This window comes from Gymnoscopelus braueri (genome assembly GCF_963280865.1).
Source record: "Gymnoscopelus braueri genome assembly, chromosome: 7".
NCBI classification, from domain to species: Eukaryota; Metazoa; Chordata; class Actinopteri; order Myctophiformes; family Myctophidae; genus Gymnoscopelus; species Gymnoscopelus braueri.
The window spans coordinates 34,163,151-34,186,611 of record NC_137608.1 but is presented as its reverse complement, the minus strand read 5'-3'; the positions used below and the strand labels follow the sequence as shown (position 1 = coordinate 34,186,611).

The window sequence follows — 23,461 nt, the reverse complement described above, 5'->3', positions numbered from 1 at the left end:
TTCAAAAAATAGCAGATCTACAAGCACACTCGGTGCCGCGCTATGAGCTTGTATATTTTTGAATAGCCAAAGTATAAGATAATGGTCAAAATGACAAGATGCTTTCCCGGTCTTAAGGGGTTAAAGTGCTGCGGCAAGCACCAGGGGTGTGCTCTGTGGTGGCCCTTTTGACAACTCGCTTCTCAAACACTTTTTGAAAAGGTGAAAGATTGTGTGACGGACCCCCGCATCCATCACTGCCAGCCACCTGCAGCACTCCCCCCCCCCCCGCTGCCTTGGCACCACCCTGCATGAACGATGTAATGCCGGGCACCTGCCAGGCCTCCATAAAGCTCTCCTCCATCACCACCATTTCCTGTGCTTTCTGACGCCTCCCCGGTGTGTCGTGGGATAGTCATTTGTTTTGGTTAACGTGAGCTTGGTCCTTCAGCCCAGGAAGAGCGTAACCGGTTCGGGGAGTGGGAAAATGTTGTCCGTGGTCTCATTTATTTGGATTAAATTCAAGCTTTCCCAAACAGAGAAAATAGAAACAGGTTGAGAAGCAAATGTAAAATGCTGTCTGCAATTCCTCCTTCAGCCTATAATTTGTCCACTTGCCCACACTATTGGTGCCTTATGGTCTTCGAAAGAAATAGCAAATTAATAGAACATGGCATCTGCTATTTAGATATATGCTGGCCTGTTCGCTCTCCAATAAGCCAGCAACTGCAGTCTCTTATTGAGGTGGCTCGATTTAGTAAATTCGCTGGGTACCGTATCTGTGGCCAAATCTCTGGTTGTCTCAATTAATTGAGACTTATTGCCTCAGCCTTTAGGAGGGAACAACAAAGGGAAGGTAGCGTCATGATCGAGTGGTTTGTTTATGAGCATAGTGAAGGTGGTTTGGGTCCATGGTTCATGCTAGATTAATCAGGGGCCATCTGCCCTTTTCAGACTTTTCATTTTTTACTTATTCCCCTATACGCTTCCCTGACTGTAATGTAGTGCCCAGGCTGAAAGAGCATATTATGCTAGCTTTGGGACCCTACAGGACCAATTGTATGATGGCTCAGGGCCGCAAGTCAGTGAATGGTTTTCACAAAATAAAACATATTTCCCCTTCAAAGTGATAAAACAGGAACAGCTAGCATGTAACCACAGATAGTATGGCCGTCTCTGGACACATGTGTGAAACAATGGAATATCAGATAAGTGACAATGCTTTGAAAGGAATGTCTAGGTTGACATTCTTCAAATAACATAATTTACCAGATGACGCAGCGTATAGCAAAGAGAGCCTTGACAACAGCTTGAAATGTATGGCGCTTCCTTCTGTCATCAAATCTAATGTCTTGAATTTGTGCCACTTACCAGATGAGTCAGTGTACCGGGGACAGAAAGCCCTCCCTTCCTCATGGCCTCACGGAGAAGAGCTTGATCAGCTCTGTGTAATTTGCAAGTCTGAGCCGGCTATTAAGACAGTAATAGATCTATTTTAAGGTCAGGGTGAGTGGTGAAGATGGCATAGTAGCAAGATAAACGGCTTGTGAATTGTGATTGCAAGGGACCCCAGGAAGTAGCAACAAGAATATAAAGAGGTGGAGATGGAGAGAGAGAAAAAGGAAAAAGAAAAATAGAGATACAGCATGATATGGCAAATTACATCTCTCAGAATATGTCTCTTCAATTAACTGCTGCATTGCACCCGGAAATACATAATGTGTTGGGCTGACTGCCAAATTTCGACCACAGCCAAGCCTGTCAGTGTGGAGTGAGCCATGATCACTAACAACCACATCTGATTGGCCCTTATGTGACCACATTATGTAGATTAAAAAGAAATGTTATTGACAAGAGTGATGTGAGACAAACTTGGTTACTTTTTGCATTGGCAAAGGTTGGTTTGTACTGCAGCCAGTAACTGCCAGTTCATGTCACATAATGGTGATGCCTATGTGTTGCTAATTCCTCTGTTTAGAGTATTCATGTTCCTTGGGACGGGGTAGGAGAGAAAAAGAGGTGATTGAATATCAGTTTAACTGGTTATTTGCAACATGGTACATGGCATGTAATCATTCCACAGTCTCATTAAGTCGATGGAATTTAGCAAAAGATATCATATAATATAAAGTTATTTCTAATGACAGGAATGGGTTAAAATTAAATATTTAATATTTTAACAGTGTGGTGAATGGTCCTATATGTGTGATATAACAATATCCACCAATAATTTACTTTAAATTTGCTTGAATTTGATCTGTATAGTATACGTTAAGGTTAAGTCGACACTACACTCCATTTAATCTGTTTCAGAATTATTCAGAACAGCATAAAAACAAAATGAACATAAATCTCAATCAACATCATCATTAAATGGAAAATGTTCAAGGGAAAATGGAAATTTTAAAAAGTGGAGTGAACAATTCAGAAATATGACTGCAGCTTATCGTCATGTACTAGAAGATCCAAAAGTTACTTTGGAGTAAAATAATATCGTTTCTTGTAGAGACTGTAGCAATTCTTGGCAAAAGTGCTTCAGCACATAGTTTGGGGTGACACGAGCTCAGTTTATAGGGACTTTGTAGGGGCGTTGAGAGGCCGGTTCAAGTCCAGTATGGAACATATTATGGAGTGTGGACTGTTATAGCTGCAGAGATGCCAGTTCATCTCCTGGGCACCAAACCTCTAACTGCTCCCTGGCAATGTCTGCTGCTCCCCTCAAAGTTCACCCAAATTAAACTCTGACCCCTCCTGCCGCTGACATTTTAATGTGCAGTCAATAGTGAGAGAGAATGGGCAGGACTGAACGGTCAACACACACACACACACACACACACACACACACACACACACACACACACACACACACACACACACACACACACACACACACCCCCACACACACACACACACACACACACACACACACACACACACACACACACACACACACACACACACACACACACACACACACACACACTGAATTGTGTGTTTGTCACTGTGTGACTGAACTCCCCAGAGTTGTACCAGTCAAACACTTGGGACTATACCGTGATTTAAATAGGCTAAATAAAACCATTAACTGCAAAACATAAATTTTCAATTGCAGTTAACAGGTTTGCAACAAATAATCACTAGTACACTGATATCTACCTTACCAGGCAGCGCTAGCTTGCTACATTAGTCAGGATGATAAAGATGAATGTAAATAATTATTCACATCCATCCATCCATGTATATGTCACAGAGAAATTGGCATTCCAGGGAAATTGAAAGAGGAGCGCTCGATTTTAGGCGCGGCTTTTCGAGACATGTTTTTTTACGCGAGGCTCGCGAGGAGGAGGAGGAGGCGTGAGTCGGGGCTTTGATACGAGGCGGCGCGAGGAGGAGGAGGCGCGAAGCGGGGCTTTGATACGAGGCCGACCTGGCTTTTGTTGTTCCCCCCCACATAGCAACCAGGAAGCTACGCTAGGGGAACGCTGAACACACGTTCACACGCACACGTAATAATAGTTATTGTCCATGACGGAGGCGCGCCGACTCAGCAGAGCTTGAGGCCGAGGAGGCGCGCCCTGCTAGTCGAATCAGCGCCGTCCGAGTTGTGAACCGATAGGGGGAGAATAGATCTTTTCATGGGTTACAGTCTATGGTTACTATCCAGTGTCCACGACGACACACGCGTGTGCATGTGTGCTCATGCACACACGCGTGCGCACACATGCGTGTGCATGTGTGCGCATGCACACATGCACACACGCATGTGCATGCGTTTGGCTTGCATTCATTGCCCTCTAGTGTTGGTTCTACAGAATTGCCTGGGTGGGTGGTAAAAACAAGCGCTCCTTTTTCAATTTCCCTGGAATGCCAATTTCCCTGTAACATATACAAACACAATAGAGCACCGAAGTCCTGACGTCACTCGTTCATCCCCAGGTTTGCGGAAGTAATTTCTCTATGGAGAATAACATTGGGTCATCTTAGAATCGTCTCATATAAGAATTGTGGTCCAAAAATAAACACCGCGTGTCGGCGTTATTGTCAGGGAGGAGGTTCTGTATCGTTTATGATAGTTAGTCACTTATATTTGATACAGTCTGTTTCTGGCGAAAATGTAACTAATTCGGCGGAAGTAACATTATCGTTTTCTCACCGTCAGTTGATGCTTCATATCCATAAGAGTCAACCCGCCGGGGTCATTTGTTTATTTTTGGAACACAGTTCTTATTTGACGCGATATTAAATACGTGTATGGGATTCAGAACGGGGGTGGAAAACTGCGAACCAGGTAGACAAACAAAGGATGTGTAAATGACGTCAGACTTCGGCGGTCTATTGGCTGTGTTTGAGGGAGAGTGATATTTGTCACTGCACGTACCCCTACGGGCTGGGGCAGCACCTGTCTGCGAGGAGTGTTCGGTGGGAGGGAGTAGGACGTACGTCCTCCCGGTGGGGGGGAATAAATTGGCATAACGACTAAATTGGGGGGAAAAGAAAAAATAGATAGGATTAAAGAATGAATAGAATCTAGCACTAATATAATACCGTGGCCTTATATTCCTTGTATGTGAATGGATTGAATTTGAAAATTGACACTCATACACTGGTTAAGGCTATGGGTCTCCCGGAGTCCCGGTTAACTAGTTTTGTTAGTTGACCATACATGAACTCCGTTTATAGTAGGCTACTATATGCGGTAAAAGGCATTATAGTTGCACCGATACCGATATGACTTATTTCACGTATCGGATATCGAAAAAAATATATATATATCGGATTTTTTTTTTTTTTGTTTTGTTTAATACAATTTTAAGAAGCAGCTAAGTATGCACATTGTTTTAATTTATTATTTGTAGGTATTTTCTTTTGGTGATAGATCATAGTGTATTTGTTTTTTTTCTACTGTTGTTGTACTTTAAAATATTCAGTAATAAATGTCTTTAATTGAAAGGTAATGCATTTTTTTTGTATTTAAAGTTTTGCTCGGATATCGGCATATATATCGGATATCGAAAAATATCCTAATTGATATATCGGATCGGATCGGAATTGAAAAAACCTGTATCGGTGCATCTCTAAAAGGCATACAGTGTGTTCTACTAGAGTAAAATAGGGTCCTTTGTGTGGGGTGTACATTCCATTTTTACAAGTCCAAGCGATGTAAACACATACTGCCCATTCATTTTACATAAGCCTACTTAGAGCTGGCTATTCTTACTATCAGAAGAACTATCAGGAGAATACAGGCAGTTATGAAACATTTAAGGACCTCCATCACAAAAACACCAAGGTACAGAGCATCAGGTATTCTGTTATCAGTATGGGCAATAGAGCTGGGCGATATGACTTTAAATCAATGTCACGATTATTTCAGACTTTTGTGAAAATAGCTGCTCTACAAGCTCACAACGCGTAGCATCACAATGCGTTTTGAGCTTGTAGATCGGTTATTCTTTGTACGTAGCTTGTAGAAAGGCCATTTCCGCAAAGTAAAATGAAGTACTGTATAATACAGGGTTAAGTGGTTAATCAGACGATCGATAATCGATGTAGTCAATTATGAAAAATGTATTACAATTTTGTCCTGTCGATCTGTTTATATGTAAGAAAATAAAATAAAAACTTGCTTCTCAATTATTCGGTTGTCGGTTATTGGTTCTAAATAATTTCTACAACTATTTTTGGCGAAGAGTTTTGGTGTAGAGGTAAAACAAAATAAAAACAGAAGTCCAAGGACAAAGCCAACCCCGGTTCAGTAGACTAAATCTAAAGGGGTTTAAGTGCTTTGCTGCCTGTGGGTTGCAATGTTGTCTCTCTGCCGATCTCTACTTGTTTCTACCTCCTGCATTCTTTGTCTATTCCTTTCTTACTATTTTGCGTGTTCAGTTTTTATGCACCACATATGTGGAACAATGTCCCAGAAAATTGCAGGTCTGCTACAGCTAAAGCTAAAGACCTTTCTGTTGGCCAATGCCTTTAACTGTTGTTTTTATCATTTCTTCTGTATTGTAATTTATAATAATACTAATTATTATTATTATCTGCAATGTCTTAATGCTTAATGTTTTATATTAAGCACTTTGAATTGCTTTGTTGAGATGTGCAATACAAATAAACTTTCCGTGCTCTCTCACCATCAACTTGACAACTTAATGTGGCTGCAGTGTGTTGTGTACACAATGGAGTACAGGCTCCTGGCAAACAGTAGCACCTCCTCCTCCATAGGAGCCTTTGAATATTTCATCACCTGGCAATCATGGGAGGCAGGCTGCATATTTTCCCTCGTGCTGGGCATATGAGACAAGTTGAAAGGTGTGCAGGACAGTGGTGTCAGGCAAGAGAATGGAATGGAGACATAAAGTGGATTGAAATGGCACTCAACTGCCCTTTCTATGTATTGTGTATCTAAATCGATTCCATGAGGGCAGAGAATCAATAATTAACCTGCTTTTAGCGAGGACGACCCCTCTTATTCAGAAATAGGAACATGTCAACAAATGGCCAATAGATTTGACTTTGCTTAAAAAGGAAAGACAAACAAAAGGAAGCTGAAAAGCAAAGACAGAGGCACACCAGATTAGAAATTAAGCGCATCTCTGATGAATCCACACTTAGAAAGCAGAATAAATGATGGCCTTCTAAAGTTTGAGATTTATAGGCTTAAACTGTTAAACATTAGGTATCAGTGTGGGAACTGGAACAAGTGACATCGAGGTTTCCCAGCCCAAAAGGAGCACTATGCACCTGGTGCATGCAGTCAAGAGCACTCACATGCTGGTGTATGAACTCATCTCATTCTATCCAGTAACTCATTCTGTTCCCAAGACATTTATTTAAAATCACACAGTCCATGAGGGCCAGAGGAAGAGGATGAGGCAGGGCACGAAGAAATTAGCCCTGGTGACCATCTCTCATCGGTCACCAGACACGCTATTGACACACCAGTGAATAGGTAACACAGGTAAAGAGGAAACTGAGAGCGCCAGTACCGGCACCCTAGAGTGGAAACAGGGAGCGTGGCAGAGGAAAAAAGTGTTTACTGTAGTAGTCCAGAGCACTTAACACCTTAGCATCTGAATGGAATGTCATGGTGCATTAAGGCTATCTGCATTAGAACTGTCGACAAACTGTCGGATGCACCGAATGGGAGCTCAGCTGTGTCCGCATATTTGTGTTCACACGGGACTTCAGGGTCTGGCACCTGAGAAAAATGGCAGCATAAATGGGAGAGCTGCCAGACGGGTTTCTGTGGTTTCTCTCAGCAAAAAGAAGTTGCGTGACCATGCAGTTCATCTAAAAATATCATGATGGGGGCTATACAAAGAAGGAGGACTAGGTATAAATCATCTCAAAGACACGAGAAAGACAAGACACAGCAGAAAATGGTGAACATGTGGGTTCCCTGCAAGCATAGTTGCTATACATACTAAATTAAGGCTGTTTCCTCTGACGTAAAGATGGAGTTAAGCACTACTGTGCTACACAGTAGAACAGGGGTCTGCAACTTTTTTGACATGAAGTGCCATGTTTGTAATTAGTTTTAATTATGACACCTCATCAAAATAACATTTTTCCTTCTTTTGAAGTATTTTCTTTCACATCCGGTCATTGTAATGATCATTAGACTCAGAGCATTAAACCACATATCTCCCTCCCCAGTCAGAGTTCAGAGTTTGAATGAATGTAGAATTATGTGCAGGATGTCATTTGCATACAGATGTGAGGGGACTTAATTGAATTGACTACATTTATTACAATATTTAATTCTAAAAGTAAAATCCTGGCACACTTATGCCAGTGTGCCAGTGATTACCTACCCTCCCCTGTGCCAATTCTGGCACCCGTGCCTAAGGTCACGGGAAGAAAGGGAACAAATGATATACAAATGTCAATTATGACTGTGGTAACAGTCTGAAAATAGGGCGGCCCCTCGACCTCCGCGGAAGGCGTTTTTTCCGCACCTCCCAGACTCGAGCTGTGCACCGTTCAGGCGCTATCGTGTGTGGCCGGCCACTGTGACCAGATTATAGGGTAGCACGCTAGTATTGCATCACTTGCTAACGTCTATATGCTAAAGCTATGCAAGTACACATACCTGAGATATTCACATATACCTGAGATATGCAAAGTTGCTGTTATTATTATCCTGTTCAGCAAAATGTGCAACTTGTAACTCCAGAGCATGGGAACTTGGGAAGCGATAGCGAATCAATCATCAAAAAGTCCCGCAAAACGCCCACATTTTGAAGAGACGCTTTCTTCGCGAAGAAACCTTTTTTTCGCTGGCTAAATGTAGGACTACTATGGTTTACTGCAAAAGCAGTAATTAGGGATAGTCTCCAATAAAGAAAAAGGAAGGATTTACTGGACAAATTTAACATATTTAGAAACAGAACATCTAGAGCTCAACAATCCCTAATTGTTGAATCAAATAAATGCAATAAAACAAAAGCTAAATCAAATATTACAGCCAAATGGAGGTGAATGCAAAATTCACTAAACAATGGTAGCATGAGAATGGACTGGGAGCTAAAGATTTATTGGCATGGAGAATACACAAAACAAACTGAAAGGTCCATTCGTGAAATTAAAGGTCCCCATACCAGCAGCAGCATGTCATAAATTATAGAAAATACAGCATCCAGCTGGTACTGGAGTTGTACACCCAGCCCAAAGCACTGAACCTTTAGCCATCACTAGTTTTTGAGAATCACTAGATTTACTGATTGATAAAAAATCTAATTAATGACATGAGAGTTAATGAAAGAAATGCTAGACCGTGTCATTTCAAGACTCAAAACAAAGTTACAGGAGTAGATGGCTATCCAATCGTGATATACAGTATGATATTTAGAGACTTACTAATGCCAATACTCCTGAAATGCCGCTCATATAGAGTGATCAATATCAAATATAGATTATAAGCCTCAATAATTAAAAAATAGGCAAGAATAGACATTTTACCACAGTTGTTTTTTCTTTTCTAATCCTTGCATAGAATTACCGCCTAAACTGTTTAATGAGTTCTGGTTTTAGGCATACTGTATATGGAAAGGCCAAAAATCTTGGGTAAAATGGGTAATGTCTCTCCTAATGACTGGAGGGCTATTATAAAGCAGCACAATTTAGATGTTATTATATTTTGTTTAACTGGTGCAACCCAATATTACAGCATATTGCTTAATTTGCTTAAATTAAAGGAAATACAGCAAGGAGAAGAAGAAGGCCAAATAGGACATTTATGGATGCGGTGAGAGAGGACATGCGGAAACAGATGGAAACATGATCCACTGTGGCGACCCCTGATGGGAATTGGTCGAGAGAAGAGCTTAATTTGCTCAAATAAAATAAATAGATAATGTCTAACAACTTGCAGACAACCTATGTACTATATCTTTAGATATTTATAAGTTAGGCATAATTTTAAAATGTGTTGTTGGTTAAGAAAGAGAAATTAATCTGTAATAGGCACATACTTCAAGGGGCATGAGTAGAACTATTTTATCACACCATTCCATTTGTCCGTTTCTCTCAGGATTTCTCAAAAATGTATGATAGGATTTGCACAACACTTTTTTGAAAGTTTGGTCTTGGGTGAGGGAAGAACTGATCAAATGTTCATGTTTAGCCCAAGGCAGTTGGTGCGGCATTTAACTTGCAACACCACGCAACTTTGTGGAAAAGTTAGTCATGGGACAAGGAAGAACTGACTAACTTTTAACATTGATTCCCCAAAGCGTGGGTGTGGCTTCTCACAAAACACATTAGAACGGATTCACATACCACCATGACACTTTTGTGTGCCTATCTGCAGACACAAAATACATAGCATTGGTGGTGGTATACACTCCACAGAGTGCAATCTTTCTAGTCCTTTATATGCTATTTTTATCTAGGGTACGGTTGTCCTCTGGAGAAAAAAAAGAAGTTAGGGAGAGAGAGAGATGGAATAGGGTAAATGTGTTAATGCCTCAGGTAGCATCTTTTATGATGAAGAATGGGCCTGCCAGCTTACTTGTGTCCCTATGAACTAAGCAATCCCCTTCCTGCCCTGCCCTACTGCCAGCCTGGCTGTGTGCCTTCTATAGCTCCATTCCCTTATTCACATGATAGCAAATGCTAGTTTTTCCCTTTTAGGATGATTTGCTACTTAATTATTAATTGATCATCGCCAGAGACATGCGCTCATTAGGCCATAAATGCTGAATGATGCCGCTAGCACGCTGACATTTCCACCTCCACAATGGATTGATGTCAGTTTATCAGTCTCTCTGTGCCAACTAAACTGCCTAAAATACATTGTGTGCTATTTGAAACTATCTACTCCCGAGAGGTGAGGCAGAGATGCTTCTGCATTTTGACATACAGTGCAAAGTACTACCGTGTGTTTACCTCGCTCAAACAATAACACTGAAGTCGACACATCTCTAGTGTTGACAAGCGAAGTCATGAATAACTAATACATCACTACTAATACTAAATGAAAGGAATTGGGTTACTACAGTATGATGTGTGTGCGCGCGTGTGTGTGTTTGCATGTGTGTGTGCATGCGAGCGAGATGCCATGGGACAAAACAGAAGGTACAGCTTATGGCAGTACACCACCATGTTTAGATTAGCTGTTATTAGACCTAAGACATGACTATCATGAGAATTAAGGGGAGAATTAATGCGTATTTAACAGAGATTCTCACCCATTCACTCATGGTACAATATGGTCAGGATGAAAGCATCAATAATTGTATGCTGAAATCATAGACGATACTCATGCACACAAATCAGTAACCAACAGGCAGTGTTGCCAGATTCTGTGAGAGAAACAAGCAATCAGGTCTAGGAAAACCAGCCGACTATGGGCCACATGAGCACTTTAACATATACATCAGCTATTTTCAAATAGCAGATCTACAAGCTCACAACGCGTCGCGATGCGACGCGTTGTGAGCTTGTAGATCAGCTATTTTCAAATAAAATCTTGCGGGGAAATTATAATAAGTAGATCTGGCAACCCTGCCAACACGTAGGACTACGCAGGCTGAAACTACCAAAATTCTCTCCAACCTGCCTGAGCCCTCGTGAAGAACCAATAAAGAGACAATCAGGCTTGACATTAGTGTCCGGTGTCCAATCAGCTGTAAGGAGTTATCTAATCCATTCTGTCTTTCTCACGCACTGTTGCCCTTTAGAGCACCTCAGGGCTTCTTCTGCTGCTGCTGTTACACCAAGAACATCTGCCCACTGGAATAATATTCTGTAAGTGTTATTGACATTATTGTGACTAGGAAACAATAAGGGAGCACAGCACCCTCCTCTCTAAAATTAACAGCCTGTGACATTCTCACAGTCAGAGGCTGGCCACTCAGAGATGCTCAGCCTCTTAGGCATTCAGCTGGCAGTCAAGCTGAGTACAGTTTGGGTTGGCATTCAGCAGTGCACAGGCTCAAATTAACACCCATCAGATAATACTGTACTGTACCCCACACCTGCACATGGACATAAACACTGGAGCAAATAATTTCATAGCATTAGTTGCAACATTTGCCATCAGCTCTGGATTCAAAATAATCTTCAGTAACTGATGTACTGTACCAACTATCATAGAAGATGAACGAAGAACTGCTTGGCAATGCATGGCCTGAAATGGTTAAAATTTTTCTTCGATAAGAAGAAGAAAGTCCGCACACTGTTCTCAAGCTCCAAAAAAACCTAACTTTTTATTTATGCAACGTTTCGACCTTCTAGGTCTTCATCAGGCAAATATTGAAAATGTAATTAAAATAATTCTTTCACATAAAGTGAGAAACTGGGGATTCCAATGTGGCCCAGGATATACTTTAATACAAAATACACAAAATTGGAAACTCCTTGTCTGCAGAAAGCAAAAACTTTAGCTGTGCTACAAAAGCACATCAATATTAATACCCTACTGTATATAGATCAGGCAACAAACTTATTGTAGGTGGCTACATATGCATACATACTGTACAGGTACGCAACACATTTCAGCGCTCTTCCTCAGGCAGCATATACAGTACCTGTATAAACGCTGCCTGAGGAAGAATGTTGCATACCACTGTTTTATAAGTAGCCATGTTTTATATAATGTTCATCACCTGCTCTATGATAATAGTTAGTAAAAAATAAAACTTCACAATTCAATTAAAAAAGATTTACAAAATGTATGTTGCTATATATACTGTATATAGCAGCAACTACTCACAGAGCTGTTCCCGGCTTGAAAGGTATAACAACTTACAGGTGTCCCAGGTCTAAATGCTAAAAGACGGACCTGTTCAACACACATCTGTTGTTTAACACCACACATGTCCAGTAACATAGGTGAGTCTAACCACATTATGGTCTAGTTAATAATCAACCTAATTTCTGCTCTGTGACCCATATAATGGACGTAAACAACCCCTAAAACGCTAATGGAGCTACACTAGCACACAGTTTAAAAGTTGAAGTTAAAGTTGAAGCAGCCAGAGCAATTGTGATTAGATTCTTCTTTATGTTTTATTTGGTCAAAAGAAGAGCGGACAATTATACACCCTCCTTTATTTTTTGTCAGACAGTTATAACGTTGAGAAGGAGACATTGGAGGACAAAGGTCAAAGGTCTCAACCATTTTGTTCAGTGATTACCTTTTATCTCACCCATGTCCAGGGTTTTGCCCAGCTGCTCTAGAAGGTCAGCTCTGGCAGCGTTCTTCTTGTGCTTCTTGCCGTCGTAGTGTTGCTGAGCCATGCCGGGATTGTTAAACCATGCATTGCATAGCTGGCAGTAGCGGTCCGAGTCGCGGCGCTGTCGCGGAGAGATCATGGGCGTGGTTTCCGGGGAGATTTTCACAGGACTGGGCGACACCTCTGAAAGATAACAGAGGATACTATGTGGGCACAAGAGAAGACCAGATCAAACAGAATGATCCGCAAGGGGACATTGGGCCATTAAAGTAAAGATAAACAGATAAATGAGTTGTGTTCCAAACCACACATAATATAATAACATGATACAATATAATATATTAGGAGGAGCCTTTACCTTCATTTAGCCATTTGATGTATTTTTTAAATACAGACCCAGTATAATTTTTTAAGGATTTAAGGACTTAAACTATAGACCCCTTGATAGACGATGTCACACTGGTTGCAAGCGATAAGAACCAGTATTGCGCGCGCAGGTCCAGCACCGAGGGTGCGTTCAGAAATTGCGCACCGGAGCGCACTCGCCTATTAGTTTGTATTGGCCAGTGCGCTGACTGCGCTCATTGCTGTTTTTCCGAACGCACCTTATGTTGGGAATTGATTGCATGAAACAATCACCTGTGTGTTCAGTCTCAATGTTGGTAAACAAATAATTGGTCTATTAAGACCTGAGGCGATTCTTAAAAATGTTTTCTAAATCCTGACAGTTTATTAAAAATATATATATATATGTTTTCAAGATTTTTCAAAAATAGCAGATCTACAAGCTCATAGCGCGGCACTCGGTGCCGTGCTATGAGCTTGTATATCTGCTATAATCTAAAGTGACACAGATGCGTTCCAGGTTACCTCATTTTGCTATGAAACTTTTCATATTTATAAATTGTCATGGTAACTTTCGAAATACGATGGGATTTATCAAAATAATGATGACAAGAATGTTTTCGACTAGGAAGAACATCTGCCATGAAACATCAGATCAGGTTTGGTCAACAAAGCCGCAAAATAAATCTGGTCATGTTTATATGGAGGCACAGCCCCTTCTGAATAACACGCCAGTGTCTCCATTTAATGACCTGAGAAGAAAACCTAAAGTCTATGCGTCAAAATGGAATGCCGAGCATACAGTGCTTGTCTCACGGCCGTTAACTTGTCCCTTCATGCGTGGATACTGCCTTTATCCCCACAAAAAAGCATATTACAGCATCGCACACCCTCAACAAAAACTGAGCCATCAAGTTAATCAGTAATAGATACTCAGGTGCTCAGCCCACACCTCATCTTGACGAGTTAACATAGAGTGACGTGAGCAAGAACAAGTGATTCAAAAGGCATGTGTTTCAATCAGAATGTCCTGACGTGCCATTGTGCAGCAATGACTTCCACCCCTCAAATATTAGATAGCTCTGTCTCTCTAGTCTCTAAATAAGCGAGTTTTCACAGCCGTGTTTGTTCCTACGCCACACTACTTTTACTGGTTGAGATCTGCAGGCTGCTTTGCGCCCGTTCCTGGAATATAAATATCAAGTCAGAAGCTTTGTAAATACAAATTATATGAAGGAAATTGGATGTTCAAATTGCATAGTGGACTGACAACACGTCGCTTCTCTAGCTCACTTTGCTCCTGACACACTTCATATTTACATTTCAGGATTGTTCAAACAGTCAAACAGTATAGTGCGACCCAAACAGTCAAACAGTATAATGAGAGACCCTCATCTGGTGGTTCTTTTTTACTCAAGGAAGGGGAACTGTCTAATATTTAAGGAAAACTAATAGAATACGCACATCACTTGGTTGAGGTGCTGGGTTGGAAAGTAAGTAACATGAAGAAAAAGAATAAACCCACACACTCATCTGCTATTGACAACGTTTCGAGCCAAGGCTCTTCATCGGGTCAACCCTTTTCTTTTTCTTTTCTTTTCTTTTCTTTTCTTTTCTTTTCTTTATTATTAATATTTAAGGAAGACATGTCTATGCATACTGTGTTTGTGCATGCGTATGGGAGAAATATCTAAAGGAGGCTGTGTGTGTATGAGTGCACATTATGTCTTTAGTCAGCCTCTGATTGCACAACAGACCAGCGTGGGACTGCCAGACTAGTAACGGGAAGTAAATATAGCTACCTTTCGCACATGAAGTGTCTGTCTGTCTGTCTGTCTGTCTGTCTGTCTGTCTGTCTGTCTGTCTGTCTGTCTGTCTGTCTGTCTGTCTGTCTGTCTGTGTGTGTGTGTGTGTGTGTGTGTGTGTGTGTGCGCCGTATATTGATGAAATGGAGACATTCCTCTCCTCATTAGTTATATTCATTAGTTAGTTATAATAATTAGTGGTTTGCTCCCCTAGCCTTGTTATGACAGGCGACAATGCAACATATCAGGACAGTTTCGCGCGAAATGTTGTAACCAGTTTGTCCGCTCGCTGTCAGGAACCGGTCCACATTTACTTCACATCCCATTATGTGCAACTGAACATGGCAACATTTCTCAGCAAGCTGCACTAGTACAGTAAACGGCACATGATGTTGGGGAGTTGCAGTGTAGGCGAAGTGAACTGTCAGCATTTTAATCTTCTAGCAAAGCATATCTGCAGCTCATTAAGTGATTCAGAAATTGACATTGGAACAGTAGGGTTTGCACAGTACATACTGTATAGGCCAGAGGTCTTCAACAGGGGGTCCGCGACCCCTAGGGGGTCCGTGGAGGTACTGCAGGGGGTCCGCAAAATTGTTTGATTAAAAAAAATAGTTTTTAAAAACTTTTTGTTAATTTCTTTTCCAAAAATGTCAATATGTCTTTAAACATAACATGATATATTTGAATAGCTTAGTATTGAATGCACAATAACATGGCATGTTTATACATATTTTGTAGAGAAAGAAAAGGTCTTTTGCACACCTACTGGGACAACCTGTGGGTAGGAGCAGGCTCCAGGCAACCATTTGTTCATGTTTATACATATAAAACACAATTTTATACATAAATATACGATAGCCTATATATGTGGTGGCCTACCCCCTACCCTACGAGGTAGGGGGTCCCTGCTCCATCACCCCATCAGTTTGGGGGTCCCTGGCCTGAAAAGGTTGAAGACCCCTGGTATAGGCTATGCATCCGTTGTCAAAGTTGCACTTTTTACTGCATGCTTGCTGAACCAACTTCTGAATGAACAGTTGTTCTCTCTCCCCAGCCTTAAGAAATGCCATGTACAGGTCTTCAACAGGGGGTCCGCGACCCCTAGGGGGTCCGTGGAGGTACTGCAGGGGGTCCGCAAAATTGTTTGATTAAAAAAAATAGTTTTTAAAAACTTTTTGTTAATTTCTTTTCCAAAAATGTCAATATGTCTTTAAACATAACATAATATATTTGAATAGCTTAGTATTGAATGCACAATAACATGGTATGTTTATACATATTTTGTAGAGAAAGAAAAGGTCTTTTGCACACCTACTGGGACAACCTGTGGGTAGGAGCAGGCTCCAGGCAACAATTTGTTCATGTTTATACATATAAAACACAATTTTATACATAAATATACGATAGCCTATATATGTGGTGGCCTACCCCCTACCCTACGAGGTAGGGGGTCCCTGCTCCATCACCCCATCAGTTTGGGGGTCCCTGGCCTGAAAAGGTTGAAGACCCCTGGTATAGGCTATGCATCCGTTGTCAAAGTTGCACTTTTTACTGCATGCTTGCTGAACCAACTTCTGAATGAACAGTTGTTCTCTCTCCCCAGCCTTAAGAAATGCCATGTACAGTAGATGGTTATCACAAGTTTGTTTTCATTCATGCACAAACATCTTCCCATGTGTTCTTACCTTTATTTAACCAAGAAAGATGACAAAACCATTGGATTGATTATTTTTTAAATGGTTTTATTGTTGATTATTATAGGGTGCAGGTGATAGAGGAACAATATTTAGTAGTACTCAATGTACTTCAGCGTTTCATGTCTTTTATCTGCAAAGTCATTTTTGCTTTCAAATTGCAACCAAGATCCCACTCGAGCTGCTATTTCTTCTAACCTCTGGAACAACAGTCAACACTGCAGAACTAGTGTAGTATGAAAGGGAATGTTCCAGCGGGTATTTGATATCTAACATTGTGCAGTTTTAAATGTCTTTAAATGGTTTTCACATGTATTATTTAGTTAGGGGCCAAGCACTGAGGGCATCCTATTGTATTTTTAATTGCAATAATCAGAAAAATGTAGGATAAATAATTAAGCTACACTAACCCTACTTGTGTTTTTAGTAGCATCCACAAAGTCATTATAGCCATGTCTGAATTGCGCTAACCGTATTCACTTTTTTCTGAAATTGTTTTTTCTGCCAACCATGCACTAAATAATTCAGAAAGGCCACCTTGCTGACATTTTTAATTGCCACTGTGACATTTACACACACGAAACCCTGAGCTCACCCAGATCTGTTTCACAAAAGCAAATTATTATCATTAGACATTTTGTGTCAGTGTAAAGTTCAACCTTCCAGCGTGTAAAAGAAGAGACTAATGGCTAACAGCCACCACTTTAATTATGTTAGGTCACTGCGACTGGCTTGATTAATTTATTTTGCTCACTTTTGTTTAACAATAGCTAAATGAAAGTGTCATGGTACACACCACATTGCCAAAAATAAAGGAGACACCTCAATAAATAAGGGATACCAAGTATCCTATGTAGGGTTCAGATGGCTCTCCATGATAGGCGTAATTGTTCCTGGCATGGTTCAGGTCCGACCTGGCAGGCATGCAAACTGGTTAGGACAAAATGCTTGAGCAGATATAAACACAGACCCACAACAAGGTATCCTCCACAGGAATTGTATCTAACCATGTTCATTATTTAGATAAGCTAATAAATGCTGATGACTTACTTAAAATGACTCTGATGCCAGCTGTTCGCAACAAAACTATGAATTCCAATTTTCCAACTTCATCCATGACCAGCTCCAGCTGCACCTTATGCGCGCCCACCTGCTTCACTACCAATGCATCAATTTCTCTATGACTCATTCATGACTCATTTAGGCTATAGTTGATGTTATATGACAAAGATGCATGGACCAGACAATATCAGTACCATCTGCAATTCCACTGGAGGGGCTAACACTACACAGGACAGACAGAGTACTAGCCTCAGCTGGTAGGCTCATTGGAGGTGGTCTGGCTGTTTATGTAAACAACTCGTGGTGTCAAGGTGCCAGGGTGGTATCTACACACTGCTCACCCCACATAGAGCTTATGGCTGTCAAATGCTGACCGCTTTACTTGCCACGGGAGCTGTCACCGGTCGTCATTGTAGCAGACTATCTACCACCAGAGGCCAAGTGAAGGAAGCTATGAGTCAACTTTAAAATAAAATCTACGAGCAGCAGACGGCACTTTCCGATGCTTTTTTTGTGGCGGCGGGGGATTTCTTGTCTTGCAGCGCATCAAGGGCAGCTTCCCTGCAAAACTGGATCCACTACAGTTTCTATATAGAGCCAATCGCTCCACAGACGACGCTGTCTCAACTACACTGCACTCCATCTCACTTTGTCCCATCTCGAGAAAGAGAACACCTACGTCAGGCTCCTCTTCATCGACTTCAGCTCGGCATTCAACACCGTAATTCCACAACAGCTGGTGGAAAAGCTGAGGTTGCTGAATGTGGACTATGGCACCTGCACCTGGGTCCTCAACTTCCTGTGTCAGAGGCAACAGAGAGTCAAAGTCGACAGCCAAACCATCGAGAACCATCTCAGTGAGCACAGGATCGCCCCAGGGCTGTGTCCTGAGCCCCCTGCTGTTCAGTCTGTTGACCCACGACTGCACTGCCAAATTTGGCAGTAACCGTATCCTCAAGTTCGCTGATGACACAACCGTGGCGGGACTCAAGAATGATGAGTCTGCTTACAGGAAGGAGATGGAACTATTGACGTCATGGTGCAGTTCGCATAATCTCTCCCTGAATGTGGACAAAACAAAAGGAGATGGTGATCAGGAGAGCCAGCATACGCCACCACACACATCGACCATCGATGGCACCCCTGTGGAAACGATTAATACCATCAAGTTACTGGGAGTTCCATCTGCAGGCCCGGATTGGCCGTCGGGAGGACCGGGACTATTCCCGGTGGCCTGCCTCCTTAGTGGCCTGCCTGTCTCTCATCAGGTCAGGCCAGCCAGCCACAGCCAGCGCAGCGCTTAAGTGCTGCAGCAAAAAAAAAAAAATCTCCTAAACTCAGGCCAGGCCAGTCAGGCCTGTTGTGTGACTGTCACAGATGGTAAATTTTTCAAGTGAAATTGCTGTAACTTAACTGTAAAGGCCCCCCAAAGCCTTCCAAAGGCCCCCAAAAACAGCGCGCGCGGCGGTTTTTCGTGCCCGCGCACTTCGCGCGCGGCCACAGAGTGGCCTGACTGGGCGTATAACTCCCGGTCAGTTTTGGAGTCCCTCTCCGGCCCTGTCCATCTGGCAGACGACCTGACCACCACTGCTAACACCACGGCCATTATTAAGAAGGCCCAGCAGAGGCTACTTCCCCTCCGAAGGCTCAAAAAGGCAGCCCTTCCTACTCCTCTCCTCACCACCTTCTAACCTACGGTTTCACTTCCTGGTTCGGCAGCTGCAAAGCACAAGAGAGACATCTGCTGAACCGGTTGGTGAAGACAGCTGGAAGGATCATCGGGGCCTCTGAAGGCTACAGAACGAAGATCCACCAGCATCGTAAGGGACCTCCATCACCCTTCCCATGGCCTGTTTGCCCTCCTACCCGTGGGGAACAGGTACAGGAGCATTAAGGCGAGAACGAGCAGGATGCGGAACAGCTTCTTCCCGAGTTCAGTGAGGACTGTAAATAAACTGCACCCTCTGCCACCCCCCCCCCCCCCCCCAAACGAACTCACCTAAACTAATTGGACTGTACTTGACTGGACAAAATGTAATTGCACTTCTGAAATGCACCACAGCACTTACTAAATTGTGCTGGTAACTTTTTTTTAAGGATTGCACCATGGCACTTTACCTACTGTATATGTGCTTGTGTTGTGCTGGTAACTTTTAGATTAATTGCACGTCATACATATAAGGGTTTCCTTATGTAAGTACACGGAAATACAGTGATTCTGATTCTGAGGTAGCAAAGATTCAGTGGTCTTACATTGTTATTCACATTTCAATTAACAAATTGATATACGATATACCGATACGATAAAAAGTTGCTAAAACATTTTAATGCGGATAAATAGAATAGATGATAAACCAGCTACATTAACAAGAGCAGAATTATTCTCACAAGCCAGATTGTTGCCTCCACCATTTTTCAAATGCTTCCGTCATACAGTCTGGAGCACGGAAGCTCAGAAAAGAATCCAGGGGTAAAGCGGATGTGACGCCTCCTCCTCGCTTCCGTTTCATCTTTACAGTTGTGCAAATTTATACTATAAACCAAAAATAATCAAAGCCTATATAGCTTATCAGAAATGGAAATTAAAAAATGTAATGTAAAGATAATTTTAAAATATATTTTCGTGAACGGAAATGACAAACAGACTTCCTTTCTCAGCTTTCGGGAGGTGTAGTTCCAGACACCAGAAGCGTAGCGTCTGTTGGTACCTTTTATGCTGCTGAAAGACGAAGGCGAGAAAAAGACAATTCTACTCCTCCGACAACAATGGATACATTGGCTGCCCCATTCGCACCTTTTACCAAGCTGTACAAAAGCTGCCGACTTGTGCATATCAATGTGTAACCTGTTACGTACTGCAGTCTGTAGGAGGCATGGGCTACTGTCAGATGTCCTGAAGCAGTCCGAAAGAGAATGGATTATGGTCCTGGGATTCATGAATTAAATTACAGAGGTTACGTGACTTGCGACTAGTTGAGTCTGTCAGTGTGTGTGTGTGTGTGTGTGTGTGTGTGTGTGTGTGTGCGTGTGCGTGCGCTCACTTGCTAAGTGACGAAGTCACAAATTGACACGGAACCGTGTAGATTATCAACACAGTATTATGGTGCTACTGTAGTGAAGGCTGGGAGAGTGTGTTGTTACTCTTGTTTTATGGTTGTTTAATTAATTAATTAATTTTTAAAAATTGGCACGCACCGTATCGGCCTGGCCCAGTCAAAATTGTAATCCAGCCGACGCGGGTGCCAAACACTATATAGCATTCAGACAGAGATAGTGGAATAGTTGTCTGCAGGGCTCATCAATGTGTCCGTACAGTACATGGACAAATGTGTCCGTGGCAAGACTTGTTTTTTTAATACTGTAATAATGTAATAATGAAAAGCTTTTTTTTATCACTGTTCTTATTTTGTTCATGTAATGTGTGAGGAAAGCATGACTGTACTGTACCACGCTGCATTGATGCCTGTGTACAGCCAGTGCAATGTACAATTTCAATTTAGCCACCCTTCAGACACTCTTATTTTATTTTATTTTATTTTTGTTTGCTTTATTGTTGAATTGGTTCTAACTGTAATTGTATTCTTGCTCTGTAAAGCACTTTGAGCTGCATTTCATGTCATGAAAGGTGCTATACAAATAAAGTTTATTATTATTATTATTATTATCCAGAGCGACTTACAATAAACAAGGTAATCACATACAGAGAATAGAACAGTATACAGTGAATAGACTTGGACCATGCTGCATTGATGGTAGCAGGAGTGACATCAGGACTTGCCAGTCTCCAGGTTTTCTTCAGAATAGGTAAGACACTGATTTAATTAATGCAGAGATACCAGGTAATACAAGTAAATAAGTACAAGTACGTTATTACAATACATAAGTAGTTTTTGGGAGGACCTATACTTGAGTATATATATTAATCACAACTTTCACTTTTATTTAAAGGTATAGTAGGCAACATTAAGCCTATATTTGAAAAATACCTCTATATATATATTTTGCATTTTTTCCCCTCTATCAGCCACTATATAATGATGCTGGGGTGTTTTCCTGCATTGAAAAACACTCCTCTTTCTGAAATCCGTATTTTCCCTACTATTTAGGTTACACATCCGGGTATCCGGTGCGTAAATTCACGCACGCATGTGCGCATCCGTGCGCGTCCGTGTCCGTGTGGACTTTTTACTTTCGGTTTTAAAATGCTCTCAAACTCCGTTTTTGATGCACATAATTTACTTTTCAAAAAGCGTTTGGATAGAATTTAGTTGTTTAACTTCATATATGTGGTCAATTTGTCATGAAAGAACCGGCAGGGGCGGGCAGTTCCGCGAATTTTATCCGAATAAAGTAACCTATATTCGGCATGGCCCGTTTAGAAGTCTGCTTACTCTATGGAAGTCCTCCGTGCGTCACCCCCTGGTGGTCGGGGAAACGAACTGCTGGATTTTTTTCCTTTGTTTATCTCTGAATCGCCTACAATCCCTTTAAATGCATTTAAAATAAGAAAATGTTTATTTTACTCTGCTACATTATCGCTGTCACACCTCAAATAAAATCTGAATATACTGTAATTGCAAGTCTCTCATCATGATATTGGATTATCCAGACTGTTCTTAGCATATTCTCATGAGAACAACACTCATCAAGTTGCCTGCTGTCCATTGTTGTGTGCTATATAGAACACACCAATTATGGTGTAGTGCCTGTTTCATAATGCATTTATGCATGGATATTTGATAGGATAAATGATGTGCCAATCCTTTATAATAAACAGGCTTTGATTTTGATATTGAGAAAATAAATAATTGTTAGAGGAGTGGTGGAGGCAGGCTGGCATGGTGAAAGTGTTTCCATGTTCGTATAAAAGATACCTTTTGTTTGTTGTTTATGATTGAGTTTCTGGCTGATAAGGGCACAGGCTTTTATGGGCGTTTGTTCTTTCAACCATTAGAACAAAGCACCATACTACTGTATATTGTGGCATCCTATATATACTGTAAAAGACTCAAGTGGATGTAGATGGAGAATTATTCCTTTGGTGGACAATCTCCGCCTCGAACAGAGAATTCTGCCTTTGATGTGATGGATGAAATGCACTCAAAATTCATCTGTCGTGCTCTTTTATGTTCATGTGCCACTGAAAATGTTGTGACTGAACTGTAGCTGAACTATTTGAAAGCTACATCAGAAAATAGTGAATCTAGCCACAATTGATTGATTGATTGATGTAGAAGCTACTTGGAATTCTAGTATCCCAGCAGCCCACCCTAAAATGTGAATCACTTTCAAATAACACTTTTACTCAACTACTTTATATACCACTGAGAAATACTATCATTGTAAAATGTGTAGAGCATGGGCACTATGGCACATTAGGAGTATACATTTAGGGTTAGGCCTATGAGTTTCTGGTAATATTATTGGTCGTGGCAAAAATAAAGTTTGATGAAAATGTCCAACCCAGCCCAGCATGGTGATGACCCCTGGTTGGCTGGCTATGCGAGACTAGAGCAGAATTTGTATTTTACTGTAATAGGCTAAGTGTTCATTTTACCCTGTTGTCCCCTGCTGTATAATTAAGAATGCATTAGAATGGATCTGTGTCATTACCCCAAATGTAATAACAGAAAACACTTTTTTTTTTTTTTGTCAAAACAAACCTCAACGCTAATATTTGTTAGTGATTGCAAGCTGGTAATATAGCCAGCAGCCTCGTTATTTTATCTGGCCTATTGCTTGCAATTGTATCCAAACTGTTCAATGAATAATTAATGTAAAAACTAGCAGCAAAGAGATAACTCAAAGTTCACTTTTCTATTTATCGTCTGCTGCATGAAGAAAGATTGCACATCTCTTCTTATTCCTAATCATTTATGCTCTGTCTGAC

General features: G+C 41.4%; 1 protein-coding gene across 1 annotated transcript in view; it reads right to left on the bottom strand.

Annotated features, from left to right (window-relative positions):
• zmat4a (zinc finger, matrin-type 4a) overlaps positions 1-23,461 on the bottom strand; it is a gene marked incomplete at its 3' end in the record, with an annotated part of 111,145 nt that overhangs the window by 3,457 nt on the left and 84,227 nt on the right. Inside the window, exon 5 of the mRNA XM_080432892.1 lies at positions 12,624-12,845. Within this exon, the coding sequence (XP_080289018.1) occupies positions 12,624-12,845 (222 nt within the window). The remainder of the gene's footprint in view (positions 1-12,623; positions 12,846-23,461) is intronic.